At 40.2% G+C, this 22630-nt stretch overlaps 3 protein-coding genes across 4 annotated transcripts; 2 read left to right on the plus strand and 1 right to left on the minus strand.

The window, feature by feature from the left end:
• Positions 1-897: 897 nt before the first annotated feature.
• Positions 898-3966, minus strand: LOC104457092 (protein LIFEGUARD 2). The gene is made up of 4 exons (XM_010072034.3): positions 3634-3966; positions 3063-3176; positions 1737-1894; positions 898-1355 (listed from the first exon to the last, which is right to left on the minus strand). The coding sequence occupies exons 1-4, from the start codon at positions 3881-3883 to the stop codon at positions 1149-1151; spliced, it is 729 nt and encodes a 242-aa protein (XP_010070336.2). The 5' UTR covers positions 3884-3966; the 3' UTR covers positions 898-1148.
• A 4106-nt stretch (positions 3967-8072) lies between these two features.
• LOC104416523 (ER membrane protein complex subunit 10) lies at positions 8073-13995 on the plus strand. Its single transcript, XM_039300954.1, has 8 exons — positions 8073-8437; positions 8536-8598; positions 8687-8782; positions 9308-9355; positions 9491-9562; positions 12902-12960; positions 13316-13406; positions 13494-13995. Exons 1-8 carry the CDS (start codon positions 8108-8110, stop codon positions 13635-13637), a joined length of 903 nt encoding a protein of 300 aa, XP_039156888.1. The 5' UTR covers positions 8073-8107; the 3' UTR covers positions 13638-13995.
• A 1202-nt stretch (positions 13996-15197) lies between these two features.
• On the plus strand, positions 15198-18557 carry LOC104456957 (protein KRI1 homolog). Of its 2 annotated transcripts, none has more exons than XM_039300402.1 (2): positions 15198-15395; positions 16067-18557. In XM_039300402.1, the coding sequence occupies exon 2, from the start codon at positions 16116-16118 to the stop codon at positions 18111-18113; it is 1998 nt and encodes a 665-aa protein (XP_039156336.1). In that variant the 5' UTR covers positions 15198-15395; positions 16067-16115; the 3' UTR covers positions 18114-18557. The 2 variants fall into 2 exon arrangements, with proteins under 2 accessions (XP_039156336.1, XP_018716975.2); XM_018861430.2 differs by having other exon boundaries at positions 15199-15395; positions 16132-18557.
• The last annotated feature ends 4073 nt before the right edge of the window (positions 18558-22630 follow it).

Consider the following 22630-nt stretch of genomic DNA (forward strand, 5'->3'; position numbering starts at 1 on the left):
TTTTAGAACTTCTAGTTTCTCATTTTGCAGAATCTAGGGTTGCATGTAACTAACTTGACATACTACATAGCAATACCTCAGCAACTAAGAACAAGAGTATCAGAGGATTGAAACAGAGATCACCGATTGCCTCCAGCTTAAGAAAAGTGAATGCCGTCTTCATTGACTATCTTAGATCCTCGTTATCTCCCTTTCTTTGCCAATAGGTCCCCTCTTATGCATTTTGTAAGGTTCACAAAGGCACTGGCCCTTTGCTTTCGGGGCGCCCTGCATGGACACATCTCTTTGTCAAGAATCCCACAGCAACTTGCATGCGATGTTCCTCGTCCCTATTGTGATAAATTCTTGCCCAAACTGACAAACTATGCAAGCAATCGAGTAAGGCTGACTATACAACAATTGAAGTTCAGCAAACGCACGGTACCAGGAGCAAACTCAGGCGATTCGACGTGATACACTCGGAACTGCCATGACTCTGAATGGCACGGGCATAAATCAATTTTCCAGCATGCTAAACGAAAAGAAAAGATGTTTGAATGCCAAATGCGAAGACGGCAAACATGCCAAACAACCTGCATCTCTGAAAACAAGAACAGACCCAAACCAAGCCGTGTGTGGCAACACAATGTCTGCATCGAGCAATGAAAGGTCTGAAAGACAAAGCCCAGAAACTCATGAAGGCCCGGGTTGCCTAAACTTGGTCTCGCTTAAGGGCAGCTTGCTTCTCCAACGAGAGAGGCTCTACAAGAATAGCCCTTTTTAGAGTTCAATTGTAAAAAACAAGGACAAGGAGGGAACCAAAGATCATGTTTTGGGCTTGATTCGTTCTGAGTTCGAACAGAGTAATGAAGTTTCATGTTTTAAGGCCATCTTTTACAAGAGAAATGAGACATTTAGTGTTTAATCGAAAGGATTTTCCATATAGCACCAATAAAAGATCACAGATGATGTTTATACAAATACAGATTGGTCACTAAGGAAACAAAAGTACAACAGAAGAAAAATGTACACTATCAACAAATCGATCCATTGGTTCACATAGTTGCTACGGATCATATTTGACAAACAATATGTGCCAATGTCGATTTGATGTTTTCTGGGTCAAAAACAGAGGAATTTAAGCTTTCAAGCAGTAAGAAGAAGACCCATCAGCTCTCCACAGCACGGAAGATCGTGAGCAAGGACAGGAAGAGATTGATCACATCCAAATACAGCGACACAGAGGCCCATATGTATTCATCGTAGGAGTAGCGCTTGATCAGGTTGTCCGTGTCGTATATGATGTACCCACAGAATATGATCGACGCCAAACATCCATACACCATGAGCGAGATCCTACCAAGAGGGAACAGTAACTGCATCCAATATGGCAAAAGCATCAATGCCATCAATGACGGTGAGATGTATAACATGACGACATATGTAAAGCAGCACATATAGGATACACAGAGGATAAGAGAGTGCAAAACGTTTGCGAAAAACTTTAAATTTGCATCTGGTAAGAACACTTGGTATAGCGCCTCTGGAATTATTAAGAAAAGATGAAACCAAAAATAAGCTGACCATACCAACATGCCAACATGAGACAAAAATACTGTGATTAAAATAGCACTGACAAATCATCATCCCATGTCTGTCCCCTCCCTCTCTTCATGTTTCAACAACAGATTACAAGGTGATCCAAATCAACGAAATGCAATTTTCTAGTCATAGCTGTATAAAAGCAAAAGCCATACCTGTATAAAAGCAAAGATCATAAGCGCGAAGATAGCACCGAACAAGAAGGGCCCTAGGAAGTTGAAGTCATGGCCTCTCCTCGCAGCCCAGAAAGTGTAGAGGGTAAGACTGATTACCACAGCGGTCGTCAAGATAACAGATTCGAGGATGATTTTCCCTGCACCCGCATTTGGGAAAAAAGAATTAAACTTCCATTGGCAATAACTACGTACACGACATTGAGTTAAAAGATCCTCAATCCCGTAAAATTAACCAAGAATAGCTTAAAACATCAAGCAAGCCAGAGCCGAACAAGACAGCGGATTGATCATCTGCAATATATATCGACTGTAATCTGCGAGTCTGGAGCCAACCCAAGTAAACGTGACACAAAAACAAAGAGGCTTCGTTCATTTAAACAGGTGAAGTTACCGTGCAACTCAATCATTTGATGCTGCTTCAATCATCATGTACTCAAGCACATACATGTATAAGCAACAGGGCAACCCTGAAACTGATTGAAAGCTTTGCATTTCATGCCTAAACTAAGAAAATAGAAGAAAGATAAATAAGAAGTTGATTAGCCACTAAACTGATAGCTGAATCAAGCCAAAAATTCCCGATTGATGGCTTATTTTCTGAAAATTATCTGAAGGAGAGCCAGTTGCTCGCCAAAGTGACAACTTTTACATTCCCAATCCACATAATAATGTCGCACCATTTTTGCTGCCTACAACGCAAGTAGAGAATCACTTGCGTTGCGGAGCACATGTAAGACTGCAAGGCCGCAACCTAGTCCCTCATTATGGAAAGAATTTGGATATTAGTCATTCTGTTCAGGCACAATTAAAAATCTTCAGTCTGATTTCTGGGTATGCACTAATGAAGCATCACGCATCAAATTTATTCCAGAAACAGGTCCGAAATGCATACATGACAAGATGCCAGATCCTCAGCAGTGATCATGAAAAATGATTCTAGTTAGCAATCGAAGACACTAATTTTACTATATTTCAACTGGATTTACTTCCCATTACCATTGAAATCATAACTTCATTCCAGAACAAGAATTTCTATTCTTTTATCCATTGGAACATGTAAAGTGAAATTATGACCTACCAAAGCCTCAAAGAGACAAGCTCGACCTTGCGTTGCCTAACTTCCCAAATGTATATCAAAACCGTCTCTTCATCAAGATAAGTCTTTTACTATAATTCTGTCGACACTTTTTCCTCATTCATCTTCCAATATGCATCTACCATCTCTTGAAAAGCATAAAGCATCAAGATCACACCAGAAAGTGATAGAAGCAACCAACAGCAAGCCACTTCAAGATTTGTACTCACCACTCGTGAATGCACAAGTCAGTCCAACCACAAACGCGAGCGAGATGGTGAATATCCCGAGCAGCAGGTAGTTCACAGGATGCCGCTGATGGTAGTAGTACAATGGACAGATAACTGCATCAAATCTTAAAACCATCATTCTCATGCTCTATATGCGAAAAAAGATGTACCGTGATCACGTCAACATCAATTCTAGCACTGTCACATCATTCACAACAAAGTCTATCTCCACATGTTAAGTTTAACATCTCTAGCATCACCCCAATCCCAGAGAAGAAAAGAAGCCGCGCGTTTGTTTACGTTGAAAATAAGCAACATTTACCTTCTGCTTTTCCATCATATCTCTAATAAATTTTATACCTGGATGTCAATAGGTTATCACCATCCGAGTGACATGAAAATCTGTCTAGGAGTTTTGAATTTAAAAAAAGGAGAAAAAAAAAAATCAACATGAGTGAACTGTAACATACGAATGAAGTGAAAAGGGAAAGTGTTCCATCATTCGAAACAAGTAGCAAGAAAAAACCATCAAAAGCCGGAACACCATTCAAGAACACGGAGCCGGACGCACCGATGAAGGGCACAATGATGAGGACGATGTAGAGGGCGAGGCCGCCCGGGGTGGAGGTGAAGAAGTGGGCGATGGGGTGGACGTAGACGACGACGGCGCCGACGGCGATCGTGGCGAGTAGCTGGAAGGCCACGATGGAGTAGACCTTGCGGATGAAGGCCCACCGGAGCTGCGGGCTCTCCAGCATGGCCGGGTACAGCGGCCTGTCCCCGGCCTCAGGGTCGCTCTTCCTGTAAGGCTGCGTCCACATCTTCTGCTCTTCCTCCGCTCTTCTTCCTCAGCTGGGTGCGTTCGGATCGAAGGAAAGCTTTGTGGCAGCTTGTTGCTTGGCTTCTTGGCTTGGCAAGGAATGGAGTGAGGGGTTTAATAACGTGCAAAAGAGAGAAGGTTCTTGATGGGTCGAGCCACTTCACGGGCAAGAGTGAGAACAAGAACGACGGTGGAGCCTCTTGAAGTACGGGTGTCGGGTCTGGCACTTCGACACGTGGCGATGTCCTATCAGTCGTTTAGAAAGCATTGGTGGAATTGCTCTGTGTCACTAAGGATTTCTTTACTAAAACTAATCTCTTTTTAATGACATGAAAGTTTGGCTTTATTTGATTAATGATGGACGTTCTACTTTATATGTATTGTTTGGTTGAGTTATCAAATATAACATGAGGATGTCCTCGATTTTTTATGTATAGCTTCTCCATATGACTAAGCAAATGATGAGAGGATTCTAACCTCGTAACTTTATTATAAAATTTCACAAAAAAAGTCCATGCATTATACTGAATTCATAGTATAATAATGCGTCTCTCCTTCTAATAAACACCTGAGGAATACGGAATTATCAAGAAAGCAGTCATGTAAATCCATAAACCTCTCACCTTCCAAAGGTAAATGTAAGTCCGTATCTTTCTATTATACCGTTATTTAAATAAATATCTTAATGGCTCCTTTCTTTCTTTTTTTCTTTTTATTAATTCAAAGTTTCGGTCTGAAAATTTGGCTATCTTGAAATCTATGAAACACCCTGAGCAAAGGCTACAGACCAATTAAGTTATTGAGATCCAGCAAAATTTGGAGGCAATCGATGTAACTCAAACGGGTAAGCTTCAGTTTTTTTACTTGACGGTTTCAGTTTACAAGTATGTTGCTTCGACTATATCCTGGGGTTTTCCTTTTTTTTCCCACCTATCGCGGCACGCGTGCGTGGAGGTAGAATTAAATCCAGCAAGGAAGCATCGTATTCTGTCGTGATGCGGGAAAGCGTTGCTTTGCAGCAATCCGATGTTCTCCTTTGTTCGAGGATGTTCCCCTTGGAAAAAGAAAGGTCGATGGAGTAACGGGACAAGGCGCTAGGTTCTTCCAGGATGTCGTGGGTGCTCGAGACGCTGCTATCCCTGCGTTGGGTCTATCCCTCCTGGACCGTGGGACATAGATCTGGACGTTGCTTTTTTTGGGCGCTTCTAGGATGTTTAGTTTGGTCGAATTGATTGCTGACCCTTCTAGAATGTAGAAACAATTAAATGACTGTCCGTTGACAGTTTTTTTTTTAGGGAGTACCTCATGTTTAAAGTTGACCTATCACTGTGCAGTCAGCAGAGTAATAAAAGCACTCGAGGCTGACACATGGTCATACAGACTAAATCAAGTCGACATCCACTGTGCAAAACCCAAAAGGTTGTAAATTTTGATAAGTAGGTCCGCTCATTCTAATTGTTGACCCGCGCAAACAATGATAGGAGAGAATCTGACTCTTTGATAACCATCTAAATAGGGTCAAATTCTAATTTTTGTTTTCGAGAATCAATTTGAACCGATAATCGTGTTTGGTAAAATTTTTATTCTTGAGAACAAATTGGAAGTTGAATCAAGAATACAAAAAAAGAAGAAGGGCGCGTTTCAAGAACGATTACATTCTAGGAGGCGATTCGACTAGAAATGATTATTTTTATTACGTTCTAACTAACCCGAGTAAAAAAGCGCGTTGGTAACTTGTTTAAAATTTTGATTCGGAATAGAATTGCGTTTGGTACCGTATTAATTGATTATGTTCCAAATTAATTTCTTTTGATTTTTAAATAAATTTTAAATAATTTATTTACTTTTTACTTTTTCTTTTCTTTTTCCTCTTTTTCTTTTTTTTTTTTTTTTTTTTTTCTTTTTTTCCCTTTTTTTCTATTCTTCTTCTTCTTCTTCATTTGGCCGGTCGCCGGGACCGGCGATCGCCAGACGAGGCCGGCGACGCTCAGGAGCGTCGCCGCCGACCGGCGAGGTCGGCCGCCGTCGGCCGAGCCTCGCCGGCGGCGTGGCGAGGCTCGCCCGGCCGCCGAGGCTCGGCCGAGCCAGATCCGGGCGAGGCCAAGCCTTGCCTAGGTGGCCAGCGAGCCTCACCGGCACGGGCAAGGCTCGCCCAGCCACCGGCGAGGCTCGACCTCGCCCGATTCAGCGAGGCCGAGCCTCGCGGTGGGTCGGGCTTGCCTCCCAGTGAGCTCGCGAACCTCGCCCGGCTCGGGCGAGCCTCCGGCGACCGACGGCGATCGGCGGCGGGCGGCGGCGGGTGGTGGCGGGTGGTGGCGGACGGCGGCGGGCGATGGCGGATGGCAACCAAGGGTTTCACATTTTGATTCTTTTTCGATTCTCGGACGTAGAATCAAATTTTTTTATTCTCAAAGCTTGTCCAAAATCGTTCCGGGGAACAAATTTGTTCTCGGGAAAAAAAAAATTTACCAAACGCGATTCTCGTCCCAAACCGAGGAACAAAATCGGAACCGCACCTTTGTTTGGCACGTTGCCAAACAGCCCGAGTTGATTCTTGTTTTGAGAACAAATTTAAGAATAAAAAACTAAATATTCTTCTCCTTCCCTTTGGCTATCTCACGATCACTATTCACCCCCACCCGCCGTCGCCGCCGCCACCGCCCGCCACCGGTCCGGCGAGCTTGCGAGGTTGGGCAAGCCTTGCGACACCTAGCCCCACCGGTGGCTAGGTGAGCCTCGCTGGGCCACCTAAGTGAGGCGAGCCGAGCCTCGCCCAACCGCCGACGAGGCTTGGCCGACAAGGTCGGCCTCGCCGAGGGACAACGTTCCAGTGAGATCGCCAACCCTCGTTTAGTTGGTCCCAGGACCGGCGACCAACCACAAGAAGAAGAAGAAAAATATGAGAAAAATTATTTAAAAATTAAAAGAAATTGATTTTGAACATAATCATAAGCACAATACCAAGCGCAATTCTATTACATAATCAGAAATTTTGGATGGTTACCAAACGTGTTCTTTTACTCATAATCAATTCCCGGGAACAAAATAAAAAATAATCATTTCTGGTTAGAATTTGTTCCCGAGAACAGAATTATTATCAGATGCACCCTCAAGATGCTCATAATTTGTATAGAAGGACACGATCACAATGTTAATGCATACCATCAAGAATGGGAAGGAATCGACTCTCGAGATACTCTAAATTTGGAAAGAAGGGATCCGCTCCTAACAATTGTAATTGCCGATGCACACGGACAAGAACTGGGAGGAACCCGACTCCCGAGGTCCTCTGAATTTGGTACAGAATGAACTTTGTTCCTATTACCAACGCACACGATCAAGAACAAAAGGTAATCCCACTCTAGAGATGCTCTTAATATTGCAGAGGAGTAATCCACGCCAATTTTTTTTATTTGCAAGTACATGGTTTAAAGCACGAGAGTGCGTTTGTTTCACCAAAAAAAAAAATCAAAAGCATTTAAAAAAATTATTTATATTGCTCATAAAATGAATAAATGAAAATATTTCGTCGTCTGGGAAAATATTTAGACATAAAGAAAATATTCCTCATTAACTAGCTATTTCAAGTGAAATAAGTAATAATTTTAAAGATTTTTTAATTAATTATTTTTTGCAAAACAAATGAAATCATAATAATGGAAAAAATTTCGGAGCCTACACGAATCACTGGTTTTTTGGCTGATACCAATCATTTCAATCGGTATGGTACGCAAGTGGCTTTTATCTTTAACCTATATAGTGGAGAACAAGCACACAAGACCATTCTAGTCCACACGAGACTAATCCAGCTGGATGAACATGCTCTATTACGGCAATCTAATCAAATTCATTTATGCAAATTCGCAGATCAATCGGATTGGACAGATTCGTTCTTGGTCTTGCAAATCAAATCAGGAGCGATCGGTCTAGGGAAGCCGAACCGGTCAAGGCCAGTTACCCGGGAATCGGCCCGGTCCACATGCGAGCCGGCCTCAATCTTGTTGGACAAGGCTAAATTCGGTTCTATTTCCGGGTCAAATCGGCCCAGCTGCCTACCCCTATATCAAATGCAAAGGGAAAGACAAGTTTAGTTGGGCCTGGCCCAAATTTGGCCCAAATGTATAACCATCTCCGGCCCATCTGCTCTCTCTCGACTTTCGAAGGTCAAGTCGGAGTTTGCAAAGCTGGAGCACGGCACGGTACAGCAGCAGCGGCATCGGAAGCAATGGAGGCCGAGAAGCTGTGGAGGATCTTGACGGCGATGGCGGTGTTGCTACTGGCGGCCGCACCGCATCACCACCGCGCCGGCGCCTTCCAGTCCGATGAGCTCCTGATCGAGCAGGAGGACGATCTGGGGGCGGCGATCGGAGGAGGAGCCGGGGTCGGGGTCGGGGTCGATCCGGTCACGCCGCCCCGATCCCGGAAGAGGTACTCGGATGCCGCCGAGTCCGACTCGAAGTTCCAGTTCCCTCTCGAGCACGCCTTCGGCGACTCCGATTTCTCCCCCGCCGGCACTTTCTCCGCCCGCCTCAAGACCTGGTCCCACGGCCCCCAGGTCAGCCCTTCTTCTTCTTCTTCTTCTTCGTTTCCTTTCTCTTTTGCTTTTCTGAATCGATCGCCTGATCGAGGTGGTTCGGTGTGTTTGGTTGGTAGACTCTCACCAAGCTGCGGTTCTCGAGGAATGCTCTCACGGAAGTCGACAAGGAGAAGTTCCAGGTGACGTCGCGTTTTCCTTTCCGATTCGAATCGTGCGATGTAAGGTTTTGCTGTGTTCTGACCGTGTTCTGGCCCCTCTTTGTTGCAGAAATTGCTGCAAGATGATGACTTTTACAGGATTAGGCTGCCATCCAATGTTCTGAGTCCTCCTGGGAGGGACTACATTGTTTCTTCCATCAAAGCGGTAATCGTTTACTTTACTTCAACCGCACGAGAGTGTGTTGTGATGTAGAATTGTGTCTCCCGTCACAACTTGCGTTTTGATTGATCACTTAAGCATGATCGTTTGCTAGCCAAGATTTGTGTTCAGGAAGGAGTGCTAAAAGATCGCTTAATTTTGCATATTTTTAGCTAGTTTTAACTCGAATTGAAGTTTGGGTTGTGAACCCTTTCTGATGATCAAAATGTAATCTTTAGATAAGCTCTTATTTTTCCTTAAATGGAGTTTAGAGTGAATAGGAAAATACGTTGTGGCACTATTGATTTGTCGTATTCAGTAGATGGAATGTCCCCTCCCCCAAACCACACAATCAGTGGCTTCGATTTTCATATGGTAAAGGGCGATGAAGTTATTTTGAGCATGCTGATATCTTTCATAAGGGATAAGAACTTTTTTTTTTTAATTGGTGATCGACAATTGTTATTCTTGTTAACTATTTTTGCCTCTCTAAAATTAAAGTAATATTGACAATCCTATTCTATTCCCCAGAGATGTCTTCCACGTGATGGTCTGGATGAGCACTTTGTGATACACATGGTAAATATCTACTTGGCATGGATCAAATAGCCGGATACATTTCATTTGTAACTCATGGCTTCTTCTTTGGAAAATTTATCTTCTTTCCATCTTCCGATTAATGTTGATATTTTATTTTACTTTATATAATTGCAGGATGGTGTTAACATCTTGGCTGTTAATTACGGTCCTCCTGGGGCATGCCCTTATCCTCGCCAACTGAAACTAGTAAGTAACAATCTTCTCTCTTCTCAATACGAACTATGTGCAGGTGAAGAAAGAGCTGTCCGAAATGTCTTAATGCTGGCTCTATATCTGGATTATGTCAAGATCTGCTTAGTAGATCATATGAATGTAGAAAAAGCTTCTGATTTGGATGAACTGGAAACATCTCTTTCCTTTTATATTTACCCAGCTTATGTCTTTGATTGTGTGTTTTGGTGAAGGATTTGATCTAATCTAGGGATAGTACTTGATAAACTCTAGTTAGAAAGTCATATAGGTCAGGAACAAAGAGTGTGGGGTTGGGTCGGCCAATGTATATCTTGGTTGGTTCTATGACCATTAGGGATTAAAATTCCATATATTTTGTTTTGTGAAGTAAAACAGATTCTTATTTTTCACTTTCCTTTTTACTAAGAATGTTATCCATTATTTGTTTATATAGCTGCAAGCGCATACCAGAGTGCAAAAGCAGAGATAGTGTATATGCAAATACAATTGAACAATCATGAATTTGCAGCCAACCTTTGCGAAAATCAAACAGTGTTTTGTAAAATTAACTCCTACGTGTGTCCTTGCTTTCTGAAATAATGAAATGGTAGCTGTTTGAGAGTTTTTCTATGATTTTGCATGAAAGTTAATCTGACATCATAAGATCCCTGATCCTAATATAAGAAGAATGAGCAAGTCATGCAGATCTTGCTCTTTCATATTGTTGAAGTACATAAGATGGAGTACTTTGTGGGCACCGCCGACAGAATATTGTGACGATAAAGCTGTTCGCAGCTAATGGGAAAACGTTTTAGCATGGTTGCTGAAGATTTTTAAGTTACAGGATGCAAACTCTTTCTTTCTTGGGTTGGGGTCATTATGCAGTTCATTTTGAATATCTGTGTTGAAGCCTGAATGAATAGCTTCCAAAACAATACTTCATCTGGTTCCTAATTTACGCTGAAGATAATGAATATGTCATTCAGCTGTAACCATCTCTTAACTTGGCCATTGTCCTTAAGGTGTGTGACTTCTTTTCGGTCATGAACACAATTTCTTTTTCTTTTTTTTTGTTTCGGGGAACAAAAAAGAACAGAAACGAGTTTGTTTACGTTTTTGTTCCAAATCTATTTTTTGTTCCCGAGAAAAATTTGGAACTGGAAACAAGAAACAAGAAAATTCCTGAAATACTTATGAGAAACAATTTTTCTCTCTTTTATTTTTTTTCTTCTTTTTTTTTCTTTGGCCGGTCGTTGGCCATGGCGAGGCACAGCGACCAGCCAAAAGGAAGAAAAAAAAAAAAAAGGAAAAATAAAATAAAAATATGACTTAATACCCCGAAAAACCCCAAACCGGTACACGTATGATAAATTTACCAAAAATTATTTTTTTTACCACCGAAAACCCTAAACTGGTATACTTGTGACAAATTTACCTTCTATTAGTTTTCGTTAAATTTTACTATGAAATTATTAAGTTAAATGACACGTGACAGTTAACTGATATACCAATTTGGGATTTTATGCTCCATTTGTCATAGCTTATAATTTTTATGATTTTTTTGTGGTATTAATCTAATTTAGCGGAGGGTATATTTGTCACAAATTTATTAGTTTTGGGTTTTTTGCGGTCGAATAAATTAATTTGGGGCAAATTTGTTATAAATATATAAGTTTAGGGTTTTTTATAGTTAGTCGGGTTAAATTTGTCACAAATGTACCAGTTTGGGGTTTTTCATTATCAAAAAATAGTTCGGGGTATATTTGTTATAAATATACTAGTTTGAGGTTTTTTAGGTATTAATCCTAAAAATATTAAAAAATTAAAAGAAATAAAAAAATTATACAAATTTACCAAACATGTTTCTGTTCTTTTTCTATTCTAAGAACAGAAATTTTGTGCAGTTACCAAACGCGTTTTTCTGTTAAAAAATTGTTCTCCGTTTCTATTTCTATTCCCTGGAACAATTTTTGAACAGAAATGTTACTAAACGCACCCTTAATAATCCTTAGATTGTGTTGGGTATGGAAAAACTGACTCAAGGAGGTCGTGTTAGGAAAATGTTTTTATAATTTTGAAAAGCTCGCACTTTTTCTACTCTAAATGTGGTTGGAGATGCCCCTATCATTTTGAATGGATGACATTGTCCCTTGTGAGTTCCACTTTAGCATAATGCTGGAACTTAAAAAGTTCCAATTGTGATGACTAAGGCAAATGTGGGGCCTAATCTTGATTTATTGTTGCCTTTTTTCTTCTTTTTGTCTGGCTTCTTATTTTTCTTGTTTTCTTTTTCCACTTGGGATGAAATTGGTGGTCCTCTTTTCCACAAATAGTTTCTTTCAGTGGATAGCCAGCTAGTTATTGTGCTAATGAATTGCATACTTTTCTTTGTTTTGTACAAGAAAACCATTGTTCAAAACATAACCTAAGCACAGTTGCGTGAAAGAACCATTTGCTTGTGTTAACAAAGGTCTTTGGTTTAATTTAAACTTTACTACTTTATTACGCTATAATCTGTGTGTTTAACTGCTCAACTTTCATTCATGACTTTACCATGTAATAATGTTTTACAGGGCTTTTTCTTTTGAATCTGCATGGTAATAATGGATGTTTAGATTTTTATTGTACTTATCTCTGTCATGTTGTTAATCTTTCTCTAAGAGTATCTGTTAAGAAATTGTGTAGTAATGACATGGAAAAAAAAAAGAAAAGGACTGCTAGGTTCACCGAATAAAATGAAAGTTGAGCAGATAAAATACATGGACTATAGCATAATGACATATAGTGAAATTTTGATTAAACCAAAGGTTTTTGTTAATATTAGTGGATGATTTTTTCCACTTTTACTTGTACTTAGGTTATTTTTGAATATCCCTGTACAAAATGAATAAAAAAAATGCAACTCATTAACACAACAATTAGTTGGCTATCTACCGAAAAAAATTATTTTTCTTGGAAAAGAGGATCACCAATATCGTCCCAAATGGAAAAACAAAAAGCAAAAAAAGAAGAAACCAAACAAAAAGAATTAAAAAAGAAGAAACCAAACAAAAAGAATTAAAAAAGAAGAAGTAAGAAATAAGTTTAAATCTGGAGTGGGCCCCACATTTGTCTTCACAGATGAAAATTTTTAAGTTCCAACAGCATGCTAAAGTAGGACCTGCAAGGGATAATAACCTTCATTCAAAGTGGGAGCGGTGTCTTTGGCCATATTTGGAGTGGCAAAAGCATGAGCCTTTTAGACAATTGCATAATCAGCATTGATGATCTGTTGATGTTCAGCTGTTCTTAATCTTGAGGTTTGGCCATGCCCTCGTAACTTTTCCATTCATGATAATGTTTCTTATGTTTCAGCCAGCAAAGTGGTCATTTAACTCGCATACTATTTTGAAGAACAGTGAGCAGGCACCAAGGTACATAGTCTCTCATAGGCTTGCATTTCCCTTAATTTATGACCAGGCAGAACATTCTATAGATACTCTAAAAGTCAACTCATGTTTCCACTCTATTTTCACTACGGAGATGTATTAGTGGTAACAAATCAGCATGTGTGCTTATGAAGAGTGTCTAGTTGGTGGGAGAGTGAAGACAATGTTAAGGCATCTGGTGTGATAGTAACTTATTCACGTTTGGAAATAAAATGCTAAGCCAATCTGTCTGGGGCATAAAAGAATTTGTCATACCGAGTACCTAAATGGTGTTATATAGTAGGTTTGCATTCATACTGGAAAGTAGGTGCTTCATTTGTCGTATTTTTGCCTGTTGCAGGACTCCAGTATTCGCAGAAGAGATATCCCTTGGAGAGAATGGAGAGGCTGAAGTTGTGAAGCCACCGGAAAAATCATTTTGGGCCAAATATGTGAGTTCGCCTTTTCCCTTTGCAAAATATTAGTCCCTCAGAAGTTAAAATCCCCAATTTCTCATCATTGATTCCTGTGATTTTCAGTGGATGTACGTGATCCCTCTTGGACTCATAGTCATGAACGCCGTAACACAGGCAATGAATATGCCTCCTGAGGAGCAGGGAGGTGGCCAACCACAGGGTGCAGCCCCAGCTCAGCGTGGTCCAGCAGCTGTGAGAAGAAGATGAAGGATGGATTCATGGGGATTTAGGTTTTGTTCTCGCATAGGTTTCGTTGCAGATTTAGGGGATGTCAAGATGGCTCGAATGCCTTCATCATGCGATGTAAAACACGGCAGCGAGCTGGTTGCCAAGCGAAAGTAAAAGGACTCGTGCACCGTCAGGAGGCTTGCTTGGTTGCGTTATTTATATCTTAATGGCATGGCGGATGTGGGACTTGGGGTGAATGGTTGAACCCTGTACTTGTTTTCTGTTCCAACCTGGGGAAACCAAATGATGGGGTATTGATAATCCATTTGTTTCCCGAAATATGACCATGTTTTTCTTTGAATCAATTGTTTAGGAAAGCAGATTCTAGTTTTCTATATATGGAATCATGCACAAAACTCTTTCCTCTTTCAATGTGCTAATGTTAAGTCTATTTTAAAAAAAAAGGAAAGAAAAATGTTAAGTCTATTTAATGGGACCTATTCGTTAACAAAACATGCGCGGAGTAATGACGATATGATGAGAACGCTAATCTTACTTCATCTTAACAAATGGCATGGAGAAATCATGCATAGTCCGAACGATTCACATCAACATTTGAAAGTACACAAAACTCCAAAGACCAAGATGGAGAGATTCATCAATAGACTGCTCCCAAAATTCAAGGGGTATCGTACGCTCTAAAGAGAAATAGTTAAATTGAATTTGCAGTTATAGTTTCACCTAATTTCATTTGAGGACGAATTTATTTCGTTATCATTTAACGTATTGATTGTACTGCGTGCAATCCGACAATAGAGTTCCTACTCTTTATTACATTTTACTTGTTTTCACATGGTTAAAGTTGTTCTTTTTTTCTTATTAGGGAAAAACCATGAAAAATCCTAAACTTTGCTCAAAGTGATAGATTTACCATAAACTTTTTTTTTTACATGAAAAATCTTAAATTTTGCCAATCATGACACATTTACCTCAAATTTTTTGTGATACAAAAAAATTTGAACTTTTGTCGTGTGACACATTTACCATAAATTATAGGGCATTTTGGTCTTTTTATTTTTATTTTTCCTTTTCTTTGGTTGGCGGAGGGTCACCCTCACTTGGGCTAGCTAGGTGGCCCTCATTGGTGTCGGGCGAGGGCGGCCCTCGGTTGGGTCGGGCAAGGGCCTCCCTCGTGACCCAGCCGAGGGCAAGGGGTGCCCTCACTAGATCTAGCGGACACCGGCTTCCTTTGCAGCGAGAGGTGCCTTCACCACCACTCCGCCTTGGCGGGCGGTGGGAAGAAGAAGAAAAAAAGAAAAAAAAGGAAAAATAGAAAATTAAGATAAAAATGCCCTTAATGGGATAAATGTGTCACAATTTGAAAATTTTTGGATTTTTTACGTCACAAAAAAAAAAAGTTTGGGATAAATGTGTCACTTGGAGCAAAGTTTAGGGTTTTTAATGGTCTTTTCCCTTCTTATTATTATTTGTTTTTAACTCCTCGAATTAAATCATTCCTAATGAAAATTTTTGGGCTTTGTAAAGAGCCCAAAACAACTTAACGAAACGAGAAGCCGCGACCGCCTTATTTTGCACAACCCAACTGCACTTCACCCGGTTCAGATCGAACGACCAGATTCTCACTTTCTAGGGTTTCTCGCGTTCGCGCTCCGCCGCCGGCAAGACAACAACCCCGAACGCCGCCGCCGCAACGACCTCCGCCAGGGGGCGGCGAGGGACGGAGAGGCTGACTTTCTCGGTATTCCGGCGGTCTCTCTTCTTGCTTCTTTCACCTCGGTAGGCCAAGCTCCAATCCGTTTCTTTTTTTCTTTTGCTTGTTCTGTGATTAACCATTCGCCACTATTTTCTCGGAAGGATTCATAGTTTCATCGCTGTTTTTCGCGAGACCCCATGATTTTTGTTTGCGCCCTTCTGTTGGAATCGGAGGAATCGGCGTTACCTAAAGAACCCAGGATAAGGTCCGAAGATTGCCCCTTGTCTTTCGTCGGTTCTTGCCCGGAATTTTCTGACGCGACATGCCGTGTCTCTGATTTTATTCGGTGTTCGGTGTTCTGTCATAGAAACAGGAAATAGTTTGTAAAAGGCATAGTTTTGACGGGGTTAGCTGACGATTTGTAATTAGTGAATTCAAGCTACCGAACTCGACGGGGGCTGGTCGGTTGGTTGTAAGGAAAATCTTTGTCGAATGCTTGCCAATTCAGTTGGCCGGAGTTTCGCGCTCAGCCTTTCGGTCTCTTTATCTTTGTTTGTTTCTTTCTTGTAGAAAACGAGAGGATAAACCCTAATCAGGACAGGGATGTTTCTGATCTCAATTCAGAGGGCTGTGACCTTGTTGTTGCATGTCGTTTTTTAAGCGAATGTTTTGATCTTTAATTCAATGTGCTTCTTCTTATTCTTCTTTTTGTTCTTGTTTTTGTGCAATGTGCTCCATCTATTTGCTGGAACAGATTGTTGTCTCCCTTTGTTGTCTGTTGAATAAGCAGAGGCTTGTGATTGATGACTGTTGCTTCAGGGATGGGGATGAAGCTGTTTGATGGTGGCGATTCTGATGACGAGAATGTGTCGAAGATTGAGATCAACAAAGAATATGCTCGCCGTTTCGAGCATAACAAGAAGCGCGAGGACCTCCATCGGCTTCAGGAACTAAAAAAAAAGGGCCTCGTCGGAGATGACTCATCCTCTGAATCAGGTGACGAGTCCTCCTCCGAGTCCTCATCATCTTTGGATGATGATGTTGATGTGAGTAAGGCTAGTAAGAAGGACCTGGACTTCTTTAATGCGCTACTTAAGGTGCGAAGCCGAGACCCGAGTCTTAAAGAGAAGAATGTCGCTCTTTTCGAGTCTGAAGATAGTGACGGAGATGAAGAGAAGGAGTCGAAGGACAGAAAACATAAGCTTTACCTGAAAGATGTGGTGGCCAAGCAGCTGATTGAGGAGGGACCTGATTTTGATGATGAGCAAACAGAGGTTACCAAGAAGAAGAGCTACAGTGAGGAGCAAGAGGAGATGAGAAGGGCTTTCTTGGAAGCTGCGGAGGCTGCAGAGGCTGCAGAGGTTGATGGCGACGGTGGTGATTTTTTGACATTGAAGAGGAGAGATGATGGTGAGCCAGTTGAAGGTGGTGATGGTGCAGAGTTTCAGCAGAAGCTGGATGAATATTTTGGCAGGAGCGAGGCTTTGGGTGAGAATGAGATGTTTCTGAAGGAGTTCTTTCTGAATAAGATGTGGGTTGATAAGGATAAGAAGAGCAAAGGACATGTTAATGAGGAGGAGTTGGAAGAGTTGTTGAAGGATGAGGAGGAGATTGAGAAGCAAGAGGATTATGAAACGAATTTCAGGTATGAGGAGAATGCAGGTGACAGGGTATTGGGTCATTCGAGGACCATCGAGGGGTCAGTGAGGAAGAAAGAGACGGCTAGGAAGAAGCAGAGAGAGAGCAAGGAGGAGAGGATGAAAATTGCTGAGATGGAAAGGAAGGAGGAGTTGAAGCACTTGAAGAATTTAAAAAAGGAGGAGATGAAGCAGAAACTCGAAAAGTTTAAGCAGATTGCTGGGATAGATGAAGATGGGGACTGCCCATTGGATGGAGTTGATCTTGATGATGACTTCGATCCCGAGGAATATGATAGGATGATGAAGCAAGTTTTTAATCAAAAGTATTACAATGCAGATGATGTGGACCCTGACTTTGGCAGTGACAGAGATGAAGATGGTGGAGAAATTGAAAAACCAGACTTCGAGAAGGAAGATGAATTGCTAGGACTACCGGTTGGCTGGGATGAATCAGAGTCGAAGGATGGATTCGTAGCAGCTAGAGAAAGAAGCTTAAGACACAAGTTAAATGATGGAGGTGAAGATGACAGTGATGATGATGAGGAGGAGGAGGAGGAGGAGGCAGAGGATTCTGATCATGTCCCCAAGGCACAGAATGAAGAAACTATATCTTCTGAGGATGGAAAACGTAAAAGGAAGCGGAAACTATCATTGCTAAAGAGAGCTAAAGAGGCGATGATGGAGGAGTATTATAAGTTAGATTATGAGGATACAATTGGAGATTTGAAGACAAGGTTTAAGTATGCAAAGATTAAACCGAACAGATATGGATTGAACACTTCAGAAATTCTGATGATGGATGACAACGAACTAAATCAGTATGTTTCCTTGAAGAAGCTTGCTCCTTATAGGGAGAAGGAATGGAGAGTACACAACAATCAGAGGCACCAGCTTAAACTGAAGACGAAGGAGCTTCTTGAAGAAGGAAAACGGAGGTCTGACAAGAAAAAGAGGCGTAAAGATTATTCTAATGCATCAACTGCTGAAAAGGGTAGCTTGGAAGATGGAAAGTCACAAAAAGTTGAATTACATGAGGATTCGGGTAAATTGTCTAAGAATGCAAGGAGGAGGAGACGCCAAGCTGAGGTTAAGTTATCAAATTCGAGGCTCATAGCTTATGGAAAAATAACCCCCAACTCTAAGGGTAAAACCAAGAGCTAGAATTCCAACATGATTAGAACTAAACCAAGGTGGGAGGGCTCTGGTCTTAGAGCTTTCTAGTCAATATATATGTGTTTGAGACATTTTTTGTGGTTCAGACATAAGGATGTTATGTGTTGCATCTTAAGGAAGATGCTTAAATTTTTGTGAGGTATCTGAGTTCTTTCATCTTTTAGAAAAATTTATTTAGAAGTTGTATTTTGCTCAAGTGGAAAGGTTGTTTTGGGGTGGCTGGCACTAAAATGAATCTGTTGTCATGTGATCTCAGTGATGAACGGTCATTGTGTTATTTTGTTATTAATCTTCTGGACGTCTCATTTTTCAAGTCATAAAATATATATTCTAGTAGTTGGTCAATCTTGATTAAGTTAGTCCTTTTAGTGGTGTCCCTTTTTTTATAAAGCTTTTTCAATAAAGTTTCTCCACAAACTCAATCGCCTAAGACCCCTTTATCTGGTAAATTTGCCGTTACCTACTGGAAATAATTGTCTCAACAACTGTCTGGCTTCATTTTTGATCTTTTTTACCATTAACTAGAGAGCCTATGTATCTTATGTATGCGAGTTACCTATCGTTGTTGACTGTCGCTGGGTTTATTATGCCATACTGGGTGCACTTGTCATGTGTTTATAGAGTGAAATAAATTGGTGGGCTTGAGTTCAAAAGAGGATGAGAAGATCGAAATTTCTAGTGTGTACTAGTTGAATATGTTTTTCAAATGTTAGTAATTGGTTTCAAGTGTAATGAAAAGGATGATGAAGCCTGTACTTTTCTTTTCCACTCAAAGGACCGTAGTTTGTTTATTCGCATGGGTATTGACTAAAGCTTTCTCCTTGATTGGAGAGGAACGTGGTCATCGACAGCACTTCCTTTATGTTGTTTATCTTGTGCCTATGACATGATTGTCATCAATTTTTTGGGGTGATAGCTCTAATCGGATTCATCTTTCAACTGCTCTATAAAAAACTTGACAAATCCTGCAACAATGCAGTTCTTCATTTTGCAATCTTTGCTTTTCTACATGCATCAAAGAGGTAATTAGTGAAGAAACAGATCAAAGTGACGATTTTGTCAAGACATTTTGATCTGTTAAGGAGGCAAATATCGAGAAGTAGTTGTCACTTAGTAATATGAGACTGAAGATAATCATGAGATAATGCTAGATATGTCAAAGCAGTCTTCATCTAGCCGTTCTACGATCCTTAGAGATCTCATAAATTTGGCATAGCCATTCCCCCAGGTTAGGTCTTCTAATTCTTCTTCATATTCTTTCCTTTCTCCTTTGCTTTTCTGAATTGATTGCCTGATTGAGCTGTTTTGCTATTTGATTTTAGAATCTCACCAAGCTGTGGTTCTTGAGGAATGCTTTTATTGTAGTCGACAAGGACAAGTTCCAGGTCTTCCAATTTCAATCATGTAATGTGCGTTTGCTAATGTTCTGACCGTGGCTTGGCCCTATTTTTCGTGGAAATTGCTGCAAGTAGATGACTTTTATCGGATAAAACTGCCATCCAATATTTTGAGTCCTCCTGGGGGGACTACATTGTTTCTTCCATCAATGCAGTAATTGTTAACTCTATTTCAAGTACATGAGACCGTGTTGTGATATAGCATCTCATGCTCAGTGAACTTTTGCTTTCCTTCCACTTTATTGTCGTATTATTATGTATCACTTAAGCATGATAATTTGCTATCCAGGTTTTGTGTTAAGGAAGAGTGCTTTATTGAAAAGTTTTCTTTCTCATATTTCTAGCTGGTTTTAACTCGAATTGAAGTTTCAGTTGTGAACCCTTTATGATGATTGAAATGTAATCCTTAGATTAGCCTCTATTTGTTCATGAACAGAGTTTAGAGTAAAGAGGAAAATACAATGTGGCACTATTGATTTGTAGTATTCAGTAGCGGAATGCCCTCTCTCCCAAGCCACACACAAAGCTTCAATTTTCACATGTTGGATGGTCATGAAGTAATCTGGAGCATGCTGATATTTTCATAATGGACGAGAACTATATCGTTCAAATTGGTTATCATTGATAATTATTCTTAACTTTCTTTGCCCCTTTAAAATTAAAGCAAGACTAACAATCCTATTCTATTTCCCAGAGATGTCTTCCATGTGATGGTGTGGATGAGCTTTTGTGATACAAACGGTAAATTTCTACTTGGCATATATCAAACAGCCAGGTGCATTTGCCTTGTAATTCATGGCTTCTTTGAAAAAAGTTACCTTCTTTCCATTTTCGAAACGGAAGATACGGTATAAATTTTACTTAAGTGGGTGCTTTTGAAGAAGTGACCTCATTTCCATCCGTAGTGGATCAGAGCTATGGAGAACACCAAGTAAAATAATTCTTCCTGATATTATCGCAGGATGGTGTTAACGTCTTGGCCGTTAATTATGGTTCTCGGGGGCGTGCCCTTATCCTCGCCAATTGAAACTAGTAACTAGTAATCTTTGCCGTTCTCAATACTAACTATGTGCAGGTGAAATAAAATAGATGTCCAAAATGTTTTAATGCTGACTATATTTTTGATTATGTCAAGATCTGCTTAGTAGATCATATGGATCTAGCAAAAGCTTCTGATTTGGATGAACTGGAAGCATCTCTTTATTTTATATTTACCCAGTTCATGTCTTTGTTCACGTGTTTCAGTGGCGAATCCATTTAAATTTAGGGATACCACTTAAATAACGGTAGTCAGAAAGCCAAATAGATTGGGAACAAAGAGTCTGGGGTTGGGTTGGATGAGGTACATCTCGTTTGGTTCTACAACCATTTGGGAGTAGCCCTGCATACATTTTGTCTTGTGAACTAAAACAATTTATATTCTTCATTTTTTTTTTTTTAACTTAGTATTTTATTAATTATTTGTATATATGGATGCAAGAGCAAAACAGAGTGCGAAAACAGAAATAGTGTAATTGCAAGTACTCCAACAATCATGATTCTGCAGCCCACCTATGCGAAAATTAAAAAAGTTTTTCTAAATTAATTTCTACATTTGTCCTTGTTTTTGAAATAATGAAATGGAAGCCGTTTGAGAGTTACTTTTTTTTTAGCATGAATGAGCCTTCTCCGACATAAATCTGATGCAATAGAACACCTGATCTATTGTAAAAAGGATGTGCTAGTTATGCAGATCTTACTCTCACATTGTCAAAGCACATGAGATGTAGCTTAGCAAATACTTTAAAAGGGCACTATGGACAAAGTATTGCGATAAAAAGGCTGTTCTCACCTAATGGTAAAAGATTTTAGCAGTGATTGCTGAAGACTTTGTAGTTACATAATGCAAACATTTTCTTTACTGGGTTGGGGTCATTGAGCAATTCCATTTAAATAGTTAGTTGAATTTCGAATGACTAGCTTTCAAAACAATATTTGATCTTCCCAATTTATGCCAAAGATGAAGATAAGGAGGAGGAGGAGGAGGAGGAATCTGATCACATTGTCGAGGCACAGAATGAAGAAACTATCTCCTGAGGATGGAAAACGTAAACGGAAACTGTCTTTGCTAAAGAGAGCTAAAGAGGCAATGATGGAGGAGTTTTAAGTTAGATTCTGAGGATACAATTGGAGATTGGATGACAAGGTTTAAGTATGCAAAGATCAAACCGAACAGATATGGGCTGAGCACTTCATAAATTCTGATGATGGATGACAAAGGACTAAATTGGTTTGTTTCTTTGAACAAGCTTGCTCCTTTTGGGGAGATGGAATGGAGAGTACACAACAATCAGAGGCACCAGCTTAAACTGAAGACTAAGGAGCTTCTTGAAGAAGGAAAATGAAAGTCTGGTAAGAAAAAGTGGCGTTAAAGTTATTGTAATGCATCAACCGCTGAAAGGGGTAACCGCAAGTTGAATTACATGAGGATTCACGTAAATTGTCTAAGAGCGCAAGGAGAAGGCAACACCAAGCTGAGATCAAGTTATCAAACTCGGGGCTCATAAGTTGTGGGAAAATAACCCCCAAGTCTATGGTTAAAAACCAAGTACTAGAATTTTAACGTGACTGCAGACATGCGTAGGGGTGACTGGCACTAAAATGAATCTGTTTATTTATCATGTCATCCTGGTGGTGAATAGTCATTGTGTTATTTTATGATGAATCTTCTGGACATCTCATTTCGTCAGGTCATATTGCATATAATAATCATGTTATCTCTGGGATGAATAGTCATTGTGTTATTTTGTGATTAATCTTCAGGATGAAATAATATATTTACTAGTGGTTAGTCAGTAGTGGTCCAGTAGTCCTTTCAGTGATGGTCTGTTTTTCACATAGAGAACGTTGAATATAATGTTTTTGTGCCCTGTTACCCCTTTATCTGATAAGTTTGACATTACTTGATGGAAGTAGTTTTCTTGGATAAATGTGTGGCTTAATGAGGACAACAAGAGCAATTCTTTTTTAAAATGTTAACTAAAAAGCTAATTTATTTAATGCATATGTCTTGTCTATCCTTGTTGAGCTCAGCTGACTGTCACCATTTATATCATGTCAAACTGGGTG

The sequence above is a fragment of the Eucalyptus grandis genome, chromosome 8 (genome assembly GCF_016545825.1).
Source record: "Eucalyptus grandis isolate ANBG69807.140 chromosome 8, ASM1654582v1, whole genome shotgun sequence".
Taxonomy (NCBI): domain Eukaryota; kingdom Viridiplantae; phylum Streptophyta; class Magnoliopsida; order Myrtales; family Myrtaceae; genus Eucalyptus; species Eucalyptus grandis.